The following is a 23,255-nucleotide window of genomic DNA, read 5'->3' on the forward strand; positions in this document are numbered from 1 at the left end:
ATGCCCCCACAGCCAGTGCCCACCCACCCCACATGTTCTGAGGGAAGCCCGAATCCATTGCCGGCAGAGACTCCTGGCTCGGAGCGCGTGGCGGGAGGGATAATCTGTTTAGGCTGCCGGCAGACGTAATCAGCCTGTCTCGGGTGGAGGCAGGGCTTGTTTTGTTCAGGCTTGGCAACTGAGCGGGAAGGGGAAGAAAAATGGATTGCTGCATCGGAGCTCTAGGCTCTGCCTCCAGCACTGGGAGCAGGGAGCCCTGTGCACCAGGGAAGTGATGCCAGGGCTTCCAGCAGCCCCACAAAAAAATGATGTACCCAACCCACCCAGGCTGGGGGTGGATCCAAGGTGGAACTTGTTCCATCACCTTTATGGGTCAGCCCCAATACATTCACCAAAGGAGCCTCTCTGACAGCAGTGCCTGCTGCTTCCCACGCCCAGGGGAGCACAACGGGGTGACAGCTCTCAGAGAGGGGGGACAGTAAGGTCATCATTGCCTGTGTGCTGTCTCCTGATCCACTCAGAGCTCTCCAGAGGCAGGGACCCGTTTCTGGCACAGTTCAAGGAGAAAGTCACCACAAATACTGTGGTTGCAACCTCAAAATAGGAAATCTGGGCCGTTCCAGCTCCGCTCTGCTCTCAGTTTTGCACACCTTGGAGCCAAGAGAACATCGCTGATGGATGAGTCGGAGCAGCCGTCACTGGGCAGGAATGGGGAAGGTGACACGGTGTTCAGGGAGGGAATAGGATGCAACAGCCAAGCAGGCATTCCTGCCCACAGCATGGCTTCTAGGAACTGAGACAGGCATCACTTGATATTCTATGTGCTCCCAGGGGGATGGCAGATGGAGACCCACCAGAGACCCGTGACCACGGCTGTCGGGAGGCTCTGCAAACACTGCTGTGCAAATCCATGCTCCAGCAGCAATCCCCAGAGCCAGGATGAATCCCAGCCTCAGTAGTTAAGCTGCTTACATCCCTGTTTTCCTGCTTCTACAACATTTCCCCTCTGCTGTCTGTCACCTGGTGACGCCAAACCCCAGCGCGGAGGCTGCAGTGCTGCCTCTGAGCATCCACAACCATTCCTGAAGCAAAAACACTCTCCCATCCCCCAGCTCCTCATCCAAGTGGCTGCTCACTGCCCCTGGGTCCAGCCCAGACAGTGCTTTTTCCAGGATGAGACCTGGGCAGCTCCTGGAGGCCACCCTGGATGATGGGGAGAGTCCCCTCTCCATTCATATCCTGCTCTTCTGCCAAAACACATTTGCACAAGGCAGGCATGAGTCGGCCACTGCCAGAGCTGCAAATCCCAGGCCAGGATTTCACCACCAACACACCTCCACATGCAGCACAAGGCCAAACCAGACTGGACAGACTAGACCTGGGGCACAAGGAGCACCAAGTGCCACTGCCACGGACCAGCTGGTGGGCACTGTGCATGGCACAGCCCTCCTGGCACGACGCTACCACTGACCCAGGTGTTGACAAATCCCAAAGGACAGAGCTGCCACAACATTTTGCTGTGTGGGCAGTGGGAGTGACTGACCAACCAGAGGAACAGGAAGAGGAAAGGTTGAATTTACCCTTCATGCAAACAGCCAGCCCCTTTCTGCAAACACCCCTGGTCCCAGGGCTGTGCTTGGGTCCGAGCATTGCCATCGCCTGGGGCAGTCAGAGCAAGAACTGGCCGAGCCCGGCTGCAGAATGCACGGGGAATTGGCCAAACAGCAACAAAACAAAGTGGGACAGAATGGACTTTGCAATTCCAGCTCCTTCTCGAGCAGCCCCGAGGCGGTGTGCCTGGCAGCCAGCAGGCATATCTAACCACTTCCCACCACTGGCCTGCCTCAGTGCCTGGGAGAAGCCACAACATCTCTCCACAGTGCTGGAGAGGGGATTTATCACTCCGTCGGCTGCCGGCGCAGATAAGGTGCGGCGCCATGCAAAAACCCAGCAGCAAGTGAGTGTGAGCAAAGGGGACGGTTCTCCAGCACCCAAAGGCGCCACCACGTCCCTTCCCTTGGGCCAGACAGAGGTTCAAGTGCAGCCCAAAGCATCCAACACAACTTCCCAACAAGTGCCCGCTGCCCTCCCTGCCTGCACGTCACTGCCCAAGGATGGGATGCTGCCCATAGGGCAGAGCCACCATGAGCCTGCCCCCCCAAGCCCCCTTGGCTGTGCCCTCCAAGTCCCTGACCTCCACAGCCACCCAGAGAGGCAAATTTGACATTTGCAGAGAAATCTCCCCCTGTTCAGTGCTAATAATCAGTCAAGTAGAGGCAGATTTTTGCAGCATGATACAAGCAGCGGGGAGCAGGGAATGCAAGCGCGGGGGCTGCTTTCCAGGAAAATGGGGGCTTTTCCTCCCAAAAAGGAGCAGAGCTGGAGGGAAAAGTGTGGCCGGGACATGATCCCTCACCCTGTCACCCTTTGGACAATGCAAGGAGCCAGGACAAGACCCCTGGAGCACAGGGCATCCCAGCCCTATGGATGCAATGTCCCAGAGCAAAGCCAAGCCTGTGACCCAATGCTGACACACTCCAGCCTCAAGGCTGCTGGCCACCAGCTGCTCAGCATCCAGAACAGTAGGAAAGTGATAATGTCCAATGGAGAAGGGATGGAAATAACCACCCCCTGTCACTGGGCAGGAGTGTCACAGGAAGAGGCAGTGGGAAAAGTCTGTGAGCTTTATTTTCTAACTGGGTGGTCCTCTGGGCATCTATGCCATGATGTCTAATAAAAAGAAAAAAAGAGGGGAAAAAAAAAGACACTGGTAGCTGGAAAGACGTCCTCAAATTCCTCTATCTGTGCCAGTCCCCACTCCCCGAGAGAGCAAATGCATGGAGAAAATTAAAAGCAACTGTTTTACACTCTGCTCTTCTTCCAATTCAGGCCAGGCAAAATTTTTAGGTTAATTCCCAGCCTGTCCCATGTTGTTGGGAGCTTCATCTCACAGACCAAGGAAATGTGTGTGCAGACATGGATTGGCCTGGAACAGCCAGTGTGGACAGCAGGGACCCCATGGGGACACCCCCATGAGAAAAGGCTGCTTGGGAAAAGAGTCCCACTGGACAGGCTCTCTCATGGAGACAGGAGGGGGACCCTGGGAACCATCCATTCTCCCGGGGCAGGTTCTGGAAAGTCGAGCTCCATATGAGGTTTGCAGGTGGTTACAGAGGGACCGTGCAGTGCCAGCATGGGCATGTCTTGCCAGGAAAGTGGAAATTCCCACAAAAAGGGAATTTCTGCCTGGATGGGAAAGGAGCAGCATAAGACAAGCTGGCAACAGGTGGGTGGCACAGCCACGACACAGCCACCAACAGCACCATGTCTGCCAGCAGCCAGATCCTGCCACCACACAGGATCAAGGGATCTGACAGCCCACTACCCACAGCAACAGATTTTCCCCAAGGGAGAACAGCTGCGCCGACTGACCCAGTTTTTCCCATGCTGTGTGGGCACCCCAGAAGGTCAAACACAGACTGTGGGGGGCAAGGGCACATCACCTCCCACCTGCAGCCCTGGGAGGGGACCAACACGTCTCCAACAGGTGGTGGGACCACAAGAAGCTGCCCCAAATCACGCCGAGCCCCGTCCGGCAGCACAGCCACGCACAAAAACAACTCGTGAACGCAGCGCTCCCGGGATTAGGGACTTAGCGTCCGCACAGCCCTTTGAAGTTGGAAGTGCTAAGTCTGATTATTATTAGAGAGCTCCAGCTCATTAATCCTGATGTTTGGGGCTGGATTTCCCCCCTCCCAGCCCCATTCCTAAGCCGGTTCCCGAGTACGACGGAAATCCACTACTACCACTAAATATTTGTGACTCTTTGCAAACACACTCTGGGTCTCTGCCCCGAGCGGCTCCAGCGCCCTGCAGCATCCCGGGAAGCAGCGGGGGCAGCTCCTGACACGCACGCAGGTATTTTTATCTAATAAAAATCCAAAAGGGACACGAGTGCGTAAGTGTGAAGTACCTTCACCTTTCCTCCAAGCCAAGTACAAAGGTCAGATGACTCCAAAAGACTTTCCTAGCCTGGCTCTAGGTAATCACCAACACTGTCCCTTGTCCACGGGGCGAACAGGACATGCTGGGCACTGAGCCCCCACGCTGCAGAGTGGGACCCCCCCCCAACCCAAAACGTTTGAGTGAAAAAGGCAGAAACATTCAGAGCTGTTAAATGAACCGTTATTCCTGGGTGTGCTTCGGAACGAGCACACCCCCACATCCAGCCAGGCTGCGAAACGGGGCACAAACCGGGAGGGGAGGCGGGGAAGCGCCGGGGTGGCCGCGCTCGGGGGGCCGCTGGGCACGGGGAGCTGCGGGCAGGGCGGGAGGTGCGTGCGTGCATCACACACCACCACAGCCACCATCTTATCTGGGAAGCGGGATTACTTCACCCCAGCTGCAAGGGAGAAGCCGAGCAGGATTGCGCCGTTTTCCCAACCGGAGCCCCCCGCGCACGGCCAGGATCCGGCCACGGCGCTGACCCCGACCCCATGGGAACCGGACGCGGGGCGGCCCCCCAGGGCCACCCACCACCCCGACGGGAACAAAGCCAACGAGGGGCTGCCCGAAACACGTCCCCAGAGAGGTGGGTGGCCGCCGTGGCAGGGCAGGCAGGCACCACGGCGGGCTGCGTGCGATGCTTTGAGCCCCCCGACAAAAGTAAATAAGCTTTGCACCAGGAGGCAGCGCAATCCCCGGGCAGCGGGAAGGGGCCGGCCGGGAGCGGGGGGCTCTTCCCGAGCCCCCTCCGGGACGGCTCCTTTGTCTGGGCACGGCCGCGACGCTCCGCGCCGCCCGCCCCTTTCCCGCACACACCACGGCATTTTTTTCCAGTTACATTTTTTCCATATTAGCCCTCAGATTTCACGATGCCCCCCCCCCCCCCCCTCCGCCGCCCCCCCAGCGAGCGCAGCAATATGTCTGATCTCATTGCCATAATAGGATCGGGAGCGGGGATGGCAGCCCTGGCCCAGAAAGGTGTGGGAGGAGGGAGGGCGGCCCTGTTCCCCTCACTACAACACCACGGACGGACCCCCACACCCCAAAAACGCCCCCCATGCGCCAAACACCCCCTGCCATGGGAGCGCCGGGCTTGGGCCTGCATGAGGCCTGGGAGGAAGAGGAGGAAGAGGAGGAAGGCCCAGCCCTGGCAGCCCCCCAGCCCTCTCCGGAAAGGGGCTGGGGTCCCCTTCCCATGTCCCCGGGAGAGCAGGGGCGTGTAGGGCAGGGGGATCATGTCCGGCACGTCCAGGAGGGGACGTTTTGTTTCCAACCGAGTTTTTCCCAGGACTTTCTGGATCGCCTGATGGAGCTCACAGGACACCCCTCACCTGCTGCCGTGCACCCCAGGAGGGGACGGGATCACCCCAAATGGCCTCAGGGGGTGAGGACCCAGAGGAGGTGGCACTGGGGTGAGCCATGGCCTCAGGGACCAGTGGGCACTGTGGGTGCTCCGTGGGACACATGGGAATCTGGGGGGCCAGCAGGCAACCCATGGGATCTCTGGACACCCTATGAGACCAGAGAACACCCAAAGAGATCTTGGACATCCCATGGGCTTCACAAATACCTGTGAGTCCCTGTGCTATCTGTGGGGTCAGCAGGCACCACATGGGACCAGCAGGCACCCGCTGGAATCACTGGATACCCTGTGGCACCAGAGAGCAACCATGGGGCTCCTGGACACCCCACGGGATCCGCAAACACGTGTGAGTCCCTGTGCTATCCGTGGGATCAGCAGGCACCCCACAGGACCACACACCACCCATGGGGTCAGCAGGCACCCCATGGGACTCCTGGACACTTTATGGGACCAGAGTGCTCCAGAACACCCCACAGAACCCATGGATACCTGTGGGTCCGTGGGGTATCTGTATGATCAGCAAACATCCATGGGGTTCCTAGATACCCTGTGGGACATGGGAGCACCCTTGGAGTTCCACAACACCCCATGGAATACAGGGATACCTGTAGGTCCCTGTGCTATCCATGGGACCCCACAGCATCCCTCCTTACCTGATCCCACGGTACCTGTGGGAGCCGCAGGCACCCACAGGACCCTACAATATCAGTGTCCAGCAAGCAGATCCCCTGGAGATCCCATGGGATTCTGTGCCAACCACGGGGACAGCAGGCACGCCCCGTACCCCGTTCTATCCGTGGGACCCTAGGATGTCCATGGGACCCTATACTATCCATCGGGACACCCATGGGACCCTAACCTACCTACCCAGGGGGGCTCCCAAGGTACCTGTGGGACCCCAGGCTACGCACGGTGCCAGCGGACACCCCATGGAGACCCAGAGCGCCCTAGGGGCGGGACGCCGCGGTAGATTCTGGGGGGAAAACAGTGGGTTTTGGGGTAAGATCCCACCTGGTTGAGATCCTCGTCGTTGAGCAGGTGGGACTCGCGGGGCTTGAAGCAGTTCTGGCACTTGCTTTTGTTGAAGATGTTGGCCTGGAACTTCCTGCAGGGATTGTCCTTGGCGGCCATGGCGCGGCCCGCGCCCGCTGCGCGCCCGCTCAGCGCCCCGCGGAGCGCCCGCCCGCCGCCGCGCCCATCGCCGCCGCCCCGCGCCCGCGGGGGGCGTCACGCGAACGCAAAAACCGACACAGAACCCCGAGGAACACGGCAGGAAAAAAATCAAAAGAGGGAGCGCAGCGCAGGGCGGCCGCCTCTGCTGCGGCTCAGCGGGCGCGCATGGCCGGGCGGCGGCGGCGGAGCGCGGAGGGGCGGCGCTGCCCGCGCCGTGCGGGGCCGGGCCGGGCGGGACGGTGAGGGGCGGCGCGGGGGTCGGTGTGGCGCGGGAGCGGGGCCGGGGCCGGGCGTGCGGGCGCTGCGGGAGCCGCTCCCGACTGCGCCGCCCGCAAAGTTTCCAGCGCCGCGGAGCCAGGCGGAAAAAGGGGCGGGGCCGCGGCGCGGACAGACGTGCCCGCCCGCCAATGGAAACGCGCCTCCGCCCCTAACGGATGGCCGTGCTGGCCAATGGGAAAAGAGGAAAGGGGGAGGGGCGGTGCGCTGACAGCTGGGGCAGGATCGGCCCCCATCGGCTCCGCTCGGCTCCTATCGGCTGCCTTCGGCTCCGCTCGGCCCAGATTGGCCCGGCTCCGTTCGGCCCGGCCCGGCTTCGTTCGGCCCGGCTCGGCTCAGCCCAGCTTGGTTCGAATCGGATCGGCCCAGCTCGGTTTGGCTCAGCCTTGCACAGACTGGCTCAGCTCAGCCCAGCACAATTTGGAGGCGTGTCTTAGCTCGGCTCGGCTCTGCTCAGCCCGGCCCAACTTCCTTCAGCCCGAGTCAGTTCAACATGACTTGGCTCAGCCTGGCACAGATAGACTCGGCTCGGCTTAGCCTGGCACCGGTTTGTTTGGCTCTGCTTGTCCCAGCTCAGCTCTCTTCAGCCTGTCTCACTCAGCACGGCTCAGCTCAATCCAGTGTAGTATGGCTCAACTCAGCTCAGCTCAGCTGGGCTTTGCTCAGCTCAGTTTGTCCTGGACCAGCTCAGCTCGGCTCAGCCCGTGTAGGAGCATTGTCCTGTGGCCCCCATAGAGCACAGTGACCTCCCCACACAGCCCATCCCCAGCTGTGAGACACATGGTGACACGGGGTGACAATCCATGGCCTTGTCCCCAGCCTTGGCACATGAGGGCACACGGGGGTCACCAACTCTCGGGCACTCAGATTAGGTGGGGACAATGTCCCTCACACTCCTGTGGCACTCGGTGACCTGCAGCACTGGGGACAGAGCGGGGATGAAGCAGGGACAGGGGTGCACATCCCAGCTCAGCCACGTCCCTGCTGTGCCACCGCCCTGGGGCCAGCTGGGAGCTCCTGTTTGTCCAGTGAATTTTTATCCGGTGGAAACCGGCAGGTAAATATTCCTGACCGGCTGATAAGGACCCAGTGTGAGGCCACAGGCTTGGCCTCCCAGCTCTGCCCCTGGGTTCTGCACAGAAGCACCAAGGAAGGAACCTCAGTGCCTGTGGAGCATCACTGGCTCAGGAGAGAGCTGGGAACGCTGACCCTGGCGCAGGGACACAGGGCAGAGGTGCCAAATGTCACCTCCAAAATGCACCCAAGAGTGGCACACCCTACCCCAGTCAAACCTCAGCATGGCACAGAGCATCTCCTGCTCATCCCAGGGCTCCCAACCGGTGTGGGATGGGGCCCTGCTATGAGGAACAGGCACGTGGATCTTCCTGGATTTTTGGGGCCAGGAAAAACCCGTCAGAGAGGAGGTGATGGCTTGGTCCCCTCACGCCTGGCGCTGTCCTGGTGTTTGATGTGGGACCTGGCCTGGGCGGCCTCGCCACGCCGGCTCCGCGCTGTCATCCCCAGTAAATAGAGCCCAGCACAATTGCCTGCGTGTTTATTAATTTTTGCTTCATCAAAGGCAGCTTTAATCATCCCTCTCCCTCCTGCCAGGGCCATTCGCAGCACACACCGTGTGCCACGGATTGGGATGGGACAGCAGAGCACCAGTGACCCCAATGCATCTGAGCCCACGTGGTGATCCCAGGCTGGGGGTGACACCAGACCCCCACACCTCACTGGTTTTGGAGGATTTCCCCACCTTTTCCTTGATCCTAATGTTATAAAAGCAGCATGACCCTACCCCAGGAAGAGAGGATTTTCCCCTCTGGAATGTACAGACCCTGCTGCCCTCACGGTGGGTCCAGGGTTCACCTGGCACACGACTGTGGAAATTCTGCTCTGTGGAGAGGGGTGGATGATCTTCTCAACCAGCTCTGCTCCCTCCCTGCTTCCATCCCCAATGCTGGTTTATTCCAGCATTGCTTCCTGAGGACCTGGCATCCCACAGCTCCTACAGATGCCCAACATTTCCTTTTCCATCCAAAGCCCCTCTGCAGCTCCATGGACACCTCCACGTGTCCTCTTGGTCCCCAGCCCTTCTCCACCTCCTCAGGGCATGGACCCCCAGACTGCAGGAAGCCTCCAGGAGGGAAGGGGCTGTTCCTTCCCTGTTTCCAGGGATCAGGGAGCTGGCAGAGGGCACAGAGCAGTCCCTGCAGGCTGTGCCTGCCCCGTGGGCCGGGGCCGTGACCTGGCGCCGTGCTCGGAGCCCGCAGCTCCCCGCGGGACGCCGGGGCTGGCTCCAGCCTCTCCAAAAATCCAGCGGAACGGGACGGGCTCCTGCACAAACCTGTCGGGCCGCATTCAGCCGTGCCGAGCCGCCCGTGTGCCATGCTCGCTGCTGCTGGAACCTCGCTGCCACATCCCCTGTGTGCCCCAGGTGCTGGCGCTGAGGTCCCCAAGGTGTGCCATGGGGTGGCCGTCCCACCCCATCATCCCCTCCCATCCCATCGCTGTGGCAATGCCCGGCTGGGGCTGCCGTGTCTCTCCAACCCATAGCCGGTTTTTTTTCCGGAGGAGTTTTCTTAAATGAGGGCAATTAAAACAATGGGAAAATGGAAAGTTTTTGTCAGGGAGCCGCAGTGGCAGAGGGGGAAGGTGCTGCGGTGAGTCAGCCTTCCAAAAAGAAGCCCCAGCGCCAGGTAAACAAGCTGCAGAGCAGGAGCTGTTACTCACCTGCCCCAGCTTGGGGAGGCACCTGGAAAACCCTCCCGGAAAGGGATCGGCAGCTCCAAATCCCCCCGGAGAGAGGAGAGCAGCCCCTGCTCCTGTCACCGGCAGCTCCATGGCTGCCCCTGCCCGCCGGGATGTCACCGCTCCGGGGACACGGGATGTCACCGCTCCGGGGACACGGCCCCGTGGCTCTGCCGTGTTTTCCCGGCCCTGGTGCCGCACATTTCACATTTTTTCCGCAGGGCCGGGCAGGAGCAGCACAGCCGGGCGCTCCTCCCGTGCGGCCATCGCTCCCCACGGGACCTTGGGCAAGTCCCTGAATGCCGCCGTGCCGCCAGCCCGCCGTCATTACCGCGGTGCCAGACAGACAGACAGACAGACAGATGGATGGATGCCCGGGGGAGAGGGCAGGAGTCACGGCTCGGAGCGGGCGAGCCCTGGGATCCACACTGGGCCCAGGGTTGGGCTGAGAGGGCTCCCCCCTCCTGCCCTGCTCCACCTGGAGTGGGAGCATCCCATCCTGTGGGATGCTGGATGCAGCCCCTGGGGATCTGCAGGGATCCAGAGCCTTCCACAGCCCTGCCTGGGGAATGAATGGCAAAGGAAACATTGACCAAAGGAGGATTGGGTGCCCCTCGAGCCACCGTGTGTCTTATGGGGTGAGACCCACAGGGGGGAAACCCACATGGGGTGAAAAACACCTTCCTGGATGGAGAGAAAGGCCCCTGTGCCTGGCTGTCACAGAGTCAGAGTGGTTCAAGCTGCAAGGGACCTTAAAGACCATCTTGTTCCACCCCCTGTCCCAAGGCAGGGACACCTTCCGCTAAACCAGGTTGCTCCAAGCCCCATTCAATCCCGTTTTTCCCACTAGGAAAACTAAAAGGACCCAAATGATGCACTGGAGGAAACCCACAGCACTCAGCTGCAGCTGATGCAGTCCAGAGGGGAGGATGCAGCTTCCATGGGGCTGGGAGAGCCCATGAGGATGGTCCAGAGCAAGAGCAAGCTGCACATGCATGCAGAGGCTTGAGCTTGTCCCAGAAGCCACAACAAATCCTGTCCCACCATGCAGAACTTTCCTCTTGTCCAGAGATGCCAAATGTCTGTGAGTTCATACCTTACTCCTAAAATTGATTAATTACATCCACAGCTGGGTTATCAGTGCCTGCTGCTGCCATCAGCCCTTGCTGTGCTTTAGCAGGAAAATCCATATCTTTTGCTCCCACCTGGTTTTCCCCATCTTTTGGCTGCTGGGCAGGGCAGAGGGGATCTCCCTGTGAGGCTGCCTGCCCTGCCACCCCCCTCTCACCTCAGCATCCCTGCTGAAAACACCACCCTGTGCAAACCCAGTGCTCTCAGCCCCCTCGGCCACTGCCCCGAGCTGCCAGCGCAGCCGTGGGATGTCTGCTCTGCTGGCTCCATATAATGCAAGTCCTACAAATGAAAATGTCACATGGCCCTAAATTAAATACTTTGGAGAAACCCATTATAATGCAGCAGCACAATTAGCTTTATCAGCCAGCCCAGAGTCATGCCAAAAACCAAAGCCGACTCACTTGACAGGAGCTGCCATCCATGAAACCAAGCTAACGACCTTAATTATATTTTTAGCTTCTAATTTTTGGCTGACACCATCCTCAATTACCCAGCCCATAATTTGTGCAGGGACGGCGATCAGCCTCACCTGGCCTGTAATTCCCAGGATCAGCCCTTTTATCCCTTTTAAATATTAAATTGACTCCCACTGGCCACCCTCCAGTCCTCTGGAATTTCCCCAGGGTTTTAGAGTTAAAAATTAACAGCAGAGCTCCTGGGCAGGCTGCAAACCCCTTCCCATGAGGGTTCTGCCAGGAAAGCACCTCTCCAGAGAGAATTCAGCAGTGAGGACGAGGAGTTGTTCCCACCAGGTCAAAACTCCACGTAATCAGATCAGCTGTTCTGGCCAAAGATTGTTCTTTGACTCATCTCCCTTATCCACCACCCACGCTTTACACCTCAGCACACAGCCCTGGCACTGAACCCTGCTCCTTCCCTACACATTTTTAGGGCTTTTTCCTCATTTCTGTGCCAGACCTTGGCCAGCCCAGGTCTTTTCCCATCTGGCCATCCTTGGTCTCCAGCTGGCTGCTGGGTTCGGGGAGCACAGCCTGGGTAAAATTTGGTAAAATTTGGTAAAATGCTTCCCTTTTCCTGATCAGTGCTGGGTTTTGGCAAGGAGGCTGTTGCAGCCCCACCCTGCTGATGCACAGGGGCTGCTCTGGAGCCTGGGTCACCCAGGGCTCACCCACAGCTCTGGCACAGCCTCTGGGAGGGCCAGAGCCTGGCATAGGGTGCCCAGACCCCGCTGGGCACTGAGCATCCTTGGGGTGATGCCCCAGGGGTGGTGCCAGGATGAGGAGCAGAGGGAGAATGGAGCAGCGTGGGCTGAGAGGGGGGCCCTGAACCCCCCGGATCTGGGGGTGCTGGAACAGAGGTGCCAGGAAGGGGCAGGAGCAGCCGGGGGCCGCATCGCACAGGGACCTGTCCAGGGCTGGGTTGGATGGGCCTGGAGCAACCTGGGGTGGTGAAAGGTGTCTCTGTGCCTGTCGGGGTGGAACTGGATGGGCTTTAAGGTCCTTTCAACCCCAACCATTCCATAAATTGTGATTCCCTTTGGCCGCGCTGGAGCGGCCGCGTTGGAGGATTCCGGGTGCGGGGACAGCCGGAGCCAGCGGGAGCCGGGCTGGGCTGGCCAAGGGTGCCATCTCCTGGGGACAGACACACAGAACAGAGCGACAGACACACAGCACAAAGTGACAGACACACAGAACAGAGCCTGGGGACAGACACACAGCACAGAGCAGGGGACAGACACACAGAAACAGAGCGTGGGGACAGACACACAGAACAGAGCGACAGACACACAGCACAGAGCCTGGGACAGACACACAGCACAGAGCCTGGGACAGACACACAGCACAGAGCGACAGACACACAGAACAGAGCGACAGACACACAGCACAGAGCGACAGACACACAGAACAGAGCCTGGGGACAGACACACAGCACAGAGCGACAGACACACAGAACAGAGCCTGGGGACAGACACACAGAAACAGAGCGTGGGGACAGACACACAGAACAGAGAGACAGACACACAGCACAGAGCCTGGGGACAGACACACAGCACAGAGCGACAGACACACAGAGCAGAGCAGGGGACAGACACACAGATCCTGGGGACAGATCAGATCCTGGGGATAGAGCCACAGCACAGAGCCTGGGGACAGACACACAGAAACAGAGCGTGGGGACAGACACACAGGACAGAGCGTGGGGACAGAGCCACAGGACAGAGCCAGGGGACAGCCGTGCCCAGGAGCTCCGGAGAGCAGCAGGGACAAGGAGCTGCACCCTGGGGCTGCGGGGACAGCCCGGGCACCCGGGGGTGGCCCTCAGAGTGGCAGTGCCGCAGCTCGGTCACGGCTCCGCACAGCCCCCAGGGCCCCCCGGTGACAGCGGCGACAGCCCTGCGGTGACTCTGGCTGTGCCGTGAGGTGACGGGGACAGGACCGGGGGATGCCCCGGCACAGGCACATCCCGGCCCCGGTGTCCCGCGGGGAATTGGGGTGACAGAAATGAGCCCTGGGAGCGTTCTGCGCTCAGCCCGACCCGCAGCCGGCAGTTTCGGCCGAAAAAGGCTCCTCCTCCCCTTCCCCCAGGGCTCCTGTTCCCCTCCTTCCCTCTCAGCCCCTTTTCTCAGGTCCCGAAGGGAGCAGGTGTGTGAGCAAACGTCCTGCCCAAGCCTCGGCACTGCTAAAAGCAGCTGGGCTGAGGGGAGGAAATCATCCCAGCAAAGCATCCCCTAAAAGCTTCAGAGCCAAACATTGCCCACCCTGTCTGCCTGCTACCTGCAGTTCTTTCAGCACTGCCACGGGGGCAAGAGCCCAGCAGAAAAATAGATTTTGTTGTCAGGAAAAAACTGGGCTCTGTCACCCCAGAGAGAGTGTGGCACCTCCAGAGCCAGGTGCAGATGGGCACTGAAGGATGCAAAAGCATGTGGGGGATGCAGGGGGATGCAGAGGGATGCAAAGCCACCAGAGGGATGCACGGCACTGGGAGGATGCACAGGGAGCTGCTGGTTTGTAAGAATCCTGGTTGATGGGAACCAGTGAACTCAGCAGAGGAAGGGTTTAATCCAGAAATCCAGAACAGGGCCCTGGTGGTGGCTGCCCAAAGCACAGGAACAACCCCAGGCAGGGCAGGGTGGCAGCCCCTGCCTTGGCTGTGAGGCAGGAGCTCATGGGGCACCGTGTCTGGAGGTGCTGGGCAGCCACAGAGCCCTCAGAGGCTGCAGGAGGGGGTGAAGGTGTCTGGGGCACCGGGGGTGAGGCACTGGGGCACACAGCCAAGGAAATGGGGCTCCAGCCCAGAGCTGTACAGCTGAAAGCACACACTGCCTGCTCCCTGCTCAGCCAGGAGGGACAAACCACCCCCAAGTGCTTCTCACTTCCCTCTCGAGGGCTCACCAGGGTGGAAACTGCGAGTCTCTGGTGCTATTTACAGAGGTGAGTTTCCCCTGCAAAACCCCGAGAGCAGTGGGCTGGGGCCGCCTCTGCAGGGCCATCTCCTGCTCTGCCACACTCACCCAGCTCAGGCAATGCCAAAATCGTGATTTCCCTCCCAGGGGGAGGCTCAGCACAGCAGTGATCTCATCCTCTGTGCCAGATACACGACATGTGGCCGTGTGGCAGTGTCCCTGTGGCCGTGGTGCCTCCTCTGCTGGTCCTTGCTCCAAGCCCTGAGATGCTCTGGATGGTGCCAGAGCCGCTTCCCACCCTCCCTCAGGATCTGGGACCTCATGGGCCACATCCAAACACGAGGTGCTGGGTTCCTCTGGGCTCTGCTCCCCCTGAGCAGGATCAGCCTCCAGGGTCCCTGCTATGGACACGGCAGCAAAACATCCTCTGGCCTCTCCAGCCCCACGTGGCAAGCACAAATCAGGAGCTTTTGAACCAAACAGAGGAACCCTTGGTGCTGCTCCACGAATGCTTTTAGTAACAGGTATTGCTGCTTCCTTCCTCCTTCAGCTGCTTCTGCAGAAAGGTCCCTCTGGGCTGAGCTGAGTCACGGCTGTGCCAGCACCTCGTGTGCTGCCAAACCGTGCCCAGCATCCCTGCAGGAGCAGGGACAAACCTCTGGAGGCTGACAGCAGGGCAGAGGTGGCTCTTTGCCCCTGTGAAAACAAGAGGTGCTATTAATGTGCTATTAATGAGTCGTTAATGTGCTATTAATGAGTCGTTAATGTGCTATTAATGAGTTATTAATGCTCTGTGCCCCCAGCCCAGTCAGGACTCAGCTGCCCATGCAGGGCATAGCACAGCCCTCCTGCCTCCCAGATATGGAGGCACCTGAGAAAATCAGTGTTTAGGATGCCTCACTAAAAAAAAGAAAAAAAAAGGAAAAAAAAAATAATAAAAAAAATCAGTGTTTAAGGCAACTCACAAAAAAAAAAAAAAAAATCAGTGTTTAAGGCAACTCACACGTTCTGTGAGTTGTGAGCAGGGGACAGGACAGTGGCTTGTGCTGACCATGCTGGGGACATGGGGAGGATGGGTGCTCCCAGCAGTGCCTGGTCCTGGCAGGGTAAAACACCTTTCCTGGCAGGGTGAAACACTTTCCCTGAAGGCAACACCCCCCTGGCACAGGCTGCAGCGGTGGAACCACCCCTGGAGGGATTTGAAAGGTGTTTCAGGGTGGCACTTGGGGACGTGGCTCTTCAGTGAGCATGGCAGTGCTGGGGACATGGCTGGGCTCAGTCTGAGAGGGCTTTTCCAGCCTTTGTGATTCTGGGATTCTGCTGCAGGAGCAGGTGCTGAGAGCTCCCACTCCACCCTCTGAAATGTGCCCACCTGGCCCAGGACACACCAGCCCTCAGTGTCCCCCACGCTGTCCCCAGCAGCCCGGGGACCCAGGAGCCAATGCAGGGCTCTGAGTGTGCAGCCAATTTGCATGGAAGGGACAGGGGGAAGCCCCAGGAAATGCAGAGCCAGGCATTAACCAAATCTCTCTAATAATAACCCCGGGCCAGGCAGGGCTCAGTGCTGCAGCTCCAGGGGCCATGGCTGGAGCCCAGGGGGAGTAGCCACTGCTGGAGAGCCAGATGTGAGTGACCCATGGAGGGGCTCTGGGGTGGGCTCAGGGCTTTGGGCTGAGGGCAGGGGCTGGGCACGCTCCCAGGGCCAGCAGGGAGGGGAGGCTCTGCTCAGAGCTCCCACCCTGCAGTGGGGCTGGAGGGGGAAGCACAGAATGGTTTGAGTCGGTGGGGAGCTGAATTCTCATCCAGTCCCACCCCCCTGCCATGGCAGGGGCACCTTCCACTGTCCCAGGCGGCTCCAAGCCCTGTCCAACCTGGCTTTGGACACTTCCAGGCATGGGGCAGCCACAGCTGCTCTGGGAATCTGTGCCAGGGCCTCCCCACCCTCACTGGGAAGAATTTCTCCTGATAACTTATCTCAATCTACCCTCCTTCAGCTAAAAGCCATTCCCCCCTGTCCTGGGGTTGCTTAAAGCCTTGCATGAGGGGTCTGTGGGGGAATTCAGAGGGTCCTGGTGGTTGAGAGGCAGAGGGAAAGACTCACCTGGCTCTGCTGGAAAATCCATGGCTGAGAGCTGAGGAGCACCACGTGTACCTTGGGACTCCCCAGGGAGGGGAAGGTCTGTCCTAGAAGAGACCAAACATCTCCTGCAGCCCCTCAGCTTTAGCACAGCCCCAGGTCTGCCTCCCATCACTTATCCCATGGGAAACCCCAACCCAGGCCAAGGGTGGCTCAGCCCCATCCCCAAAGGGTTTCCTGCCAGCCCTGGGGGCTCCTCTGCGTGCAAAGCCCAGGTTTGGTCCCAGAGCACCTGAGGAGAGCAGTGGCCTGAGCCTCTCTCTGCCCTGGGGTAGAGGGCAGAGAGAGGCTCCACAGAAAGTCATTATTTAATTTTATGGCAATGTTAATTGAACAGCTGGGAGTGTCAGGGCAGCATCCCAGTGCAGAGAGGATTTTTCCCTGGGAATGGGGGGGTTTCTCTTGTGCTGCCCCAGGCAGGACACAGCCCATCCTGCAGGGAAGGTTCTGGCTGGGCAGGGGCAGGAGAGATGAGCAAAGTGCCCAATCTCAGTCCTGGAGAGAGAGGAGAGAGCCTGGAGGAGCACAGGGGATTTTCTCTATAAAAATCCAAGTTTTGGCTCTGCCAAAGCAGCAGCTCAGCCTTTGGGCACGCAGAGATGACTCTGCAGCTTGGGGAAGCCTTGAGCCCTTGGGGCCCATCAGCACCAGCATCTCCCACCCTGCAGGAAAGAGCTGCAGCTCCAGGAGGGCTCTGGGGAGGGATGAGGCTCTCGGGGCCCTCTCAGGCTGCAAAGGGCTCATGGCCACCACTGCCCCCCTCCTGCTGGGTTTGAGCTTCCTGCAGCTGCAGCCCCTGCATGTGGCACAGCACAGGAGCTGTTATCAGCCAGCCAATGCTTCTAAATGTGAGCTCTGGATGGTTTTTATGCTGCTGAGAGCTGCTCCTATGCCTCTGGCATCACATCCAGTGCACAAGGGCACTGGGAGCGCTGGGGCAGCAGAGGATGGGACAAGCAGCCCGTGACAGGGACAAGAGCACGTCTACCTCCAGCTGGCACTGGTTAAACTGGTGCCTAAAGTCTCCTGGGGAGATTTCCCTCCTTCTTCTGTTCTGAGATGTCTTACACATCAGCCTGGTTTCACTATGACACCAGAACACCCAAGAGAAAGGGCAGGAATGACACACAAGGTGGTGGTTTTGGTACTTTCAGAAAAGCCTGTAAGGACAGGAATAGTCCCCAGTGCTCCCTCTGGCAGGTGCAGGGACCCCCAGACCCCCAGGGCACAGCTCAAGGCCACCTCCAGGCCAGGGTGGGCTCTCTGTGTGTCCCCTGGGACTGGCACAGGACGCACACACAGCTTGAAAAGCAGATTTGGCTGTGTGCTCCTGCTCAAGCCTGGCACCAGAGAGGGCTGAGGGACAGCCAGGATCCCCCTGCCAGGGTCCCAGCCCCAGAAAGGGACGAGGTGGCTGCAGAGCTCCCTGTGGTGGCCACCCCACACCCCCCTGTGTCTCTCTGCAGCCATGGATGGGCCACGAGCGGGGCAGGATGCCATGAGGAACTGCACTGACCAGGAGTACTGGGACACCCTCGTTTCCCAGTGCATCCCCTGCAGCCTGGCCTGCAGGCAGTCCCTGGCCAGGAAGTGTGATGCTGTGTGTGGTGAGTGCTGGGCTGCCCCTGCGTGGGAGGGTCAGGGATGGGGCCAAGCTGGGAGGGAGGATCAGAGCCTGGGATGAGCCCCAGGGCAGGCTCAGAGCCAGCTCAGCCTTGCAGAGCTTCAGGCCAAATGCACAGGGGGATGTGACAGCTCCCCAGGGATGGGCTGGGGCTGGCAACAGCTCAGGACCAGGGCCCTGCATCTCTGCTCCCTTCTGGGGTCACCAGGCTGCACCTGCACTCCTGCACTCCTGTTCCCTATTGGGGAATTCCCTATTCCACCCTCCAAAGGCAGGGATGTGGATAATGACAAACCCCTGGCCTGGGACAGGCCCTGAGGTGTCCTGAAAACACCTCAAAGGAGGACAAGGGATAAATGAACTTTGGTGCCCAGCCCTGTGCCAGCACCCTTCCTGGAGTCACAGGCTGAGGTGGCTTCACCCATCCAGGGCTGATTCAGCAGCCACAGGTGAACATCTCCTCCTTGAGGACAGGAGATGCCGTTCCTGGCATCCTGAGGCAGGTTTTGGTGTGTCCCAAGAGCTGTGCAAGCCCCAGGGCAGCAGCAGCAGCAGCAGCTCTGAGAGCAGCAGCCAGGAGCCCCCAGGCTGGGTGAGCCCATCCCCTCCCCTCAGCTGCCAGCAGAGGCCTTGGCCCAGCTCTGCACCCCAGATCCCGGGTCTGTGCCCCTGGCAGCCCCGCAGGGCCGTGGGGAGCAGGCAGGGCCCCCCTGAGCTGCCAGAGCAGCGACCTGGGCTCGTCCTGCCGTGCATTGGGGCGGGGGGGATGTGCTGAGGACACCGTGATCATCTCCCTCCCCTCTCCTTCCCCAGAGTCCATGGACTGCAACAAGAGACCGGGATTTTACTACGATGATCTGGTGAAGAGATGCATCAGGTGCAGCTCGGTGTGTGGGCAGCACCCCCAGGAATGTGCCCCGTCCTGCGAGCGTGAGTTGGGGAGGGGCCACCAGAACCCCCCTTTGTCCTGGGACTCGGGCTGGGGAAAGCAGCCAGGGCCCATTTCCCATTTCCTCCATCCCACCCTGGCCTTCCCCTGCCTGTGCTGGTGTTCAGGGGCTGGGCAGCTCCCAGGCCAGGGGGGAGTTGGCAGCCGTGGGTCCCACCCGGCTGAGCTGCCCCAGGGAGGGGCAGCAGGAGGGGAGAGCCCCAAGATCCCCAAGTCCTACCCTGGGGTTGGGGTCCTGCACCCACCTGAAGATGTGGGAGGGTGTGAATGGGATGTGGGAAGGGATCTCCTCCACCTCACCAAGGAGCCCCAATTCCTTCCCTGGGGTTGAGATGATCCCTGAAGATGTGGGAGGGCGTGAATGGGATGTGGGAAGGAATCTCCTCCACCTCACCAAGGAGAAGTGCCAGGGGACAGAGGGGACGCAGACAGAGCTGCTCCCAAACTCCTTCCCAGCGCAGGCACAGCTCTAGCAGCCCTGTCCCTGCCAGAAAGGCTCCGCAGAGGTGTCTGAGCCGCCCTGTCTGTCTGTCTGTCCCGCCCGCAGCCACGCCCGCGGCCGTGCTGGAGCCGGAGCCGTGCGCGGAGCAGGAGCCGTGGCTGGCGCTGTGGCTGCTGCTGGGGCTCTGCCTCGCCAGCCTGGGCTGCTCCCTGCTCCTGGGCTGGAGCCACCTGCGCAGGAGGGGAGAGCCCGGCTCCTGCCAGCCCAGCGCTGCCCCCTGCCACTGCAGGGAGGACCCTGCCAAAGGTGGGTGACACCGGGACACGGGGGAGCTTGGGGGGCAGGCTGGGGCTGACAGAAGAGAGCAGAGCTGTTTGTGACCGTGTTCACAGGGTCTGAGGATGAGGGAAGAGATGAGGGTCTGACTCAAGAAAGCTTGATTTATTATTTTATGATATATATTACATTAAAACTAAACCAAAAGAATAGAAGAAAGGATTTCATCAGAAGGCTAGCTAAACTAAGAATAGAATGGAAAGAATGATAACAAAGGTTTGTGGCTCAGACTCTCTGTCCGAGCCAGCTGGGCTGTGATTGGCCATTAATTAGAAACAACCAACATGACACCAATCCCAGATGCACCTGTTGCATTCCACAGCAGCAGATAACCGTTGGTTACATTTTGTTCCTGAGGCCTCTCAGCTTCTCAGGAGGAAAAATCCTAAGGAAAGGATTTTTCATAAAAGATGTTTGTGACAAGCTATTTCCTAAAGGGGAGGGAGAAAAAGCAAAAACAATGAGAGTGAGCCTGGAAGAGGAGCAGGACTGGAGCCCTGTGCCCGATTCTCCACCCTGACCATTCAGTCACTCCCTTCCCAGGCACAGCTTCCCTCCTGGAGCTGCTGCACCTCTCCAGTCTCCATCCAGAGGCTGAGGGGACAAAAGCCAACCCTCTTCCAAAATGAACACCTGAAAACAAAAGCCAACCCTCTTCCAAAATGAACACCTGTCCCACAAAACCCCAGTTTTAGTTCTGCAGCCAGAGGGACTTCACAAGTCCTTGTGTTAAGGAGAAAAAGAGAAAGGATAACGTGGAACAATTCAACATGGAAAAGGTGGTTTCTTCTCTGCTGACTTTCCAAAGGAAAAAATGCCTACTTACCTGTTTCTGCACACACATCACACACACCCATGTTTACATACATCCACCTCAAAGCCATCAATGTCAAAAATCACAGAGGAAGACCCCATGAGCCCATGGGACACCTGGAGTCACTCCAGGGACTGTCCCTCAGGCCATTCCTGACTGCTTTGCTGAAGGACACAGGGATCAAGGGGTCATTTTTAAGATAAGCCACCAGGTTTGGAGAGATTCTCTGGGTGTTCTGGGTGGTGCAGTGAGTCCATGCTGGAGCTGGGTGTCCTCTCCAGGTCCAGGAGCAGCTTTTCACAGGCTCTAGGGCAGCACTCCAGGGCATTCCCAGGTGAAAGCTGCTCCTGGGCCCCTCAGCTGATGCAGTTTATTTACAGATGGGCTGGTGGAAGCCGGCAGTGTTGCTGAGGGATTCACCAGCATCAGAATCCCAGAGCCAGTGGAAACCTGTGGCTTCTGCTTCCCTGGACATGGCTCTGCTGTCCAAGAGACCAAACCCTGCCCCAGCAGCTCCGGCCAGCCTGGGGAAAGGGCAGCTCCCTCCTTCTCTGGGATCTGCAGCACGGGCAGCGCCGGGGCCCTCCCCAGCCCTGAGGATGGGCACTTCAAGATCATCTGCTCCCCTGCCCAGGAGAAGACACCCATGGTGTGACCACACAGGGGTTCCAGCACGGGATCACAGTGGAGGGATGCTCTCCCTGCCCCCAAACCAAAGCTGCTTCACCCTCTGGAACAGCCTCTGCCCAGCCCAGGCTGCAGGACACAGGGCTGGAGGTTGCACAGAGCTGTTTGCTTCCACTCAGGAAACCAAATTCCCGTTATTCTTGTGCACTCCCAGTGAAAGAAGTCACTTCCCATATAGCAGCATCTGACTTCATCCTCCAGCTTGACCTGGGTGCATCCCAGCCCTTGGGGACATCTCTCATAGGGGCTTTTCCTCCTGGTTCCACCACCACCATCCCTGCAAAGGATCCCTGCTCTCCTCTCCCTGCCTGGAGATTCCTTCATCAATCAGAACAATGTTCACCACAGCTGTAAACCTCTCAAATGTGGAATTGGGTCCAAGGATTTACTGGTGAAATTGGTAAGGAGCCAGTGTGGGAAGCTCCAGTGCCAGCTTCCAGCACTGCCATGGGTCATGGTGAGGCTTTGCCTCGGGACCAGGACACGATGCTGCCCATGAGGAGCTGGGACAGGCACCATAACCCTCAATGGAACTGGGTTTAAATATGAAAATTCATCCAAGGCTGAGAACTTTCTAGAAAACTGGATTTATGTATATCTGACCTGGGTTATTCTGAAGAGCTGGTAAAAGTGAGGAATCAGCTGGAGATAAAGCTGCTTTGAGAGAATATTTTTATCTAACCTGGCTTTGAAAGCTATCACGGAAAAATAGGGGTTTCAATGTGTAATTTGAAGTTCTCATTTCCACTAAAGGAGACTGTAGGAATTTTTTTTTTTTCAAGGAATCACTCCTGGTAGGAGCTCATCCCCTCCACTGTCTTAAACTAGAGCTTTAAACTTGAAAGAATAAATGTAATTCAAAATATGTACACCCTGGTGCTGGGAAAGCAGACACCTGGAGAAAACATGAGCAGAGTTATAACAGATTCTACCCCTTCTATATTACACTTTCCTTTAAATATAAATACTTCCTTATCATTAACAAAGGCATCACCTGGGAGGTTGAGCTGCCTCTCACTCTGCTCACCTCCCACAGTCCATGGGCCTCACAACATCCAGACCTTCTCTATGTCCCAGCACACCTGGAGACCCCTCCTGGCCTCCCCTCTCACACCAGTGCCTCCTGGGCAAGCTGCTCCAGGGCCCTCTGCTCTCCTGCTCTCAGCTCTGTGGTTTCCTGCTGCCTCAGCTCCCACAGTCTCCAGCTCTCCTGGAGCCCCTTTAGGCTCTGAGCTCTCCCTGGAGCCTTTTCCTCTGCAGGTGAGCACCCCCAGCTGTCCCAGCCTGGCTCCATGGCTGCTCCAGCCCTTGGAGCAGCTCTCTGGACTCACTCCCCAGCTCCACATCCTGTTTTTGGATGCTCCACTGCTCCAGGTGAAGGTTTTGCACTTACCTTGGGGCAGCACCAGCACATCCTCCCCTGGCTCCAGGGCTGGCAATGCCCCCAGCTCTGTGCCCCCAGCTCTGTGCCCCCTCTGCCCAAACTTCCCAGCAGGGACAGGGAATTCAGGAGAAGGAAAACCAGCAGCAGCCAGGGCCTCCCCAGGCTGCCCCTTCCAGCAGGGAGCTCCTGGGGACACGTGGATCCAGTCCAGCTCTGGTGCCCTACAGACCTTCAGGTGCCACCTCCAGGAACCCCTGGCCATGGCACTTACACAGAGATTCAGAACCTTATTTAAAAACAGGACAGAATTAGTGAACACGTGCCACCAGTGTTGCAATTAGGGCATCCCTGGAGGATCAACAGGCATCAATTATTCAAATGAGAAGGATTTTAGGGCCATGCCTGTGCTAGTGAGAGCAGGAGCTCACCCTGTGTGGCCCCAGGAGCCCCAGCTGGCTCAGGAGATCACTCACCTCACACCCAGGCAAAGCCAGGGCTGGCACAGGGCTGCTCCTCCTGTCACTGTGTGGTGTCTCAAAAATTGGGGAAAACACTCATCAGAGGCCAAGTCCTGCCCAGACACAAGAGGGGAAGGTCCCTCACCCCCCGCTCCTTGTGGGAATGTAACTGCAATTATCAGCACAGAAAAGGTAACAGAGAGCAACTTGAACAAATTAGCAGGAAAATAACAAACACCCTTAGCTGGAGAACCAAGAGGAATCAGTGAATTTTGGCATTTTACAGCCACTGGCCAGCAGCTCTGAAGGATCATAGCTGGAGACATCAGTCCCAGTGTTAGAGGGACACTATGAA

General features: G+C 58.7%; 2 protein-coding genes across 9 annotated transcripts in view; one reads left to right on the forward strand and one right to left on the reverse strand.

The window, feature by feature from the left end:
• The window catches only part of MPRIP (myosin phosphatase Rho interacting protein), a 73,147-nt gene extending 66,241 nt beyond the window's left edge, over positions 1–6,906 (reverse strand). For 3 of the 7 annotated variants that reach the window (XM_071443869.1, XM_071443867.1, XM_071443864.1), the window contains exon 1: positions 6,380–6,904. In XM_071443869.1, coding sequence (XP_071299970.1) covers positions 6,380–6,499 — 120 coding nt within the window. In that variant the 5' untranslated portion in view covers positions 6,500–6,904. Of the gene's footprint in view, positions 1–6,379 lie in introns of all 7 variants that reach the window. The other 4 variants (XM_071443866.1, XM_071443865.1, XM_071443863.1 and 1 more) reach the window with 3 other exon arrangements.
• On the forward strand, positions 4,357–21,925 carry TNFRSF13B (TNF receptor superfamily member 13B). 2 transcript variants are annotated; one of them, XM_071443881.1, is made up of 5 exons: positions 4,357–4,591; positions 17,673–17,813; positions 18,644–18,760; positions 19,327–19,527; positions 20,752–21,925. In XM_071443881.1, the coding sequence occupies exons 2-5, from the start codon at positions 17,675–17,677 to the stop codon at positions 21,024–21,026; spliced, it is 732 nt and encodes a 243-aa protein (XP_071299982.1). In that variant the 5' UTR covers positions 4,357–4,591; positions 17,673–17,674; the 3' UTR covers positions 21,027–21,925. The 2 variants fall into 2 exon arrangements, with proteins under 2 accessions (XP_071299982.1, XP_071299983.1); XM_071443882.1 differs by lacking the exon at positions 4,357–4,591 and adding an exon at positions 14,933–15,694.
• The last annotated feature ends 1,330 nt before the right edge of the window (positions 21,926–23,255 follow it).

The sequence above is a fragment of the Agelaius tricolor genome, unplaced genomic scaffold (genome assembly GCF_023055355.1).
Source record: "Agelaius tricolor isolate 1412-34295 unplaced genomic scaffold, bAgeTri1.0.p SCAF_19, whole genome shotgun sequence".
NCBI classification, from domain to species: domain Eukaryota; kingdom Metazoa; phylum Chordata; class Aves; order Passeriformes; family Icteridae; genus Agelaius; species Agelaius tricolor.

What these genes read in the sequence shown, in the direction of transcription:
- TNFRSF13B (XM_071443881.1), top strand. Translation starts at nt 17,675, where the DNA reads ATGGATGGGCCACGAGCGGGGCAGGATGCCATGAGGAACTGCACTGAC. An exon ending in GAAGTGTGATGCTGTGTGTG is followed by an intron (nt 17,814 to 18,643) that starts GTGAGTGCTGGG and finishes CTCCTTCCCCAG; the next exon opens with AGTCCATGGACTGCAACAAG. An exon ending in CAGGGAGGACCCTGCCAAAG is followed by an intron (nt 19,528 to 20,751) that starts GTGGGTGACACC and finishes GTTTATTTACAG; the next exon opens with ATGGGCTGGTGGAAGCCGGC.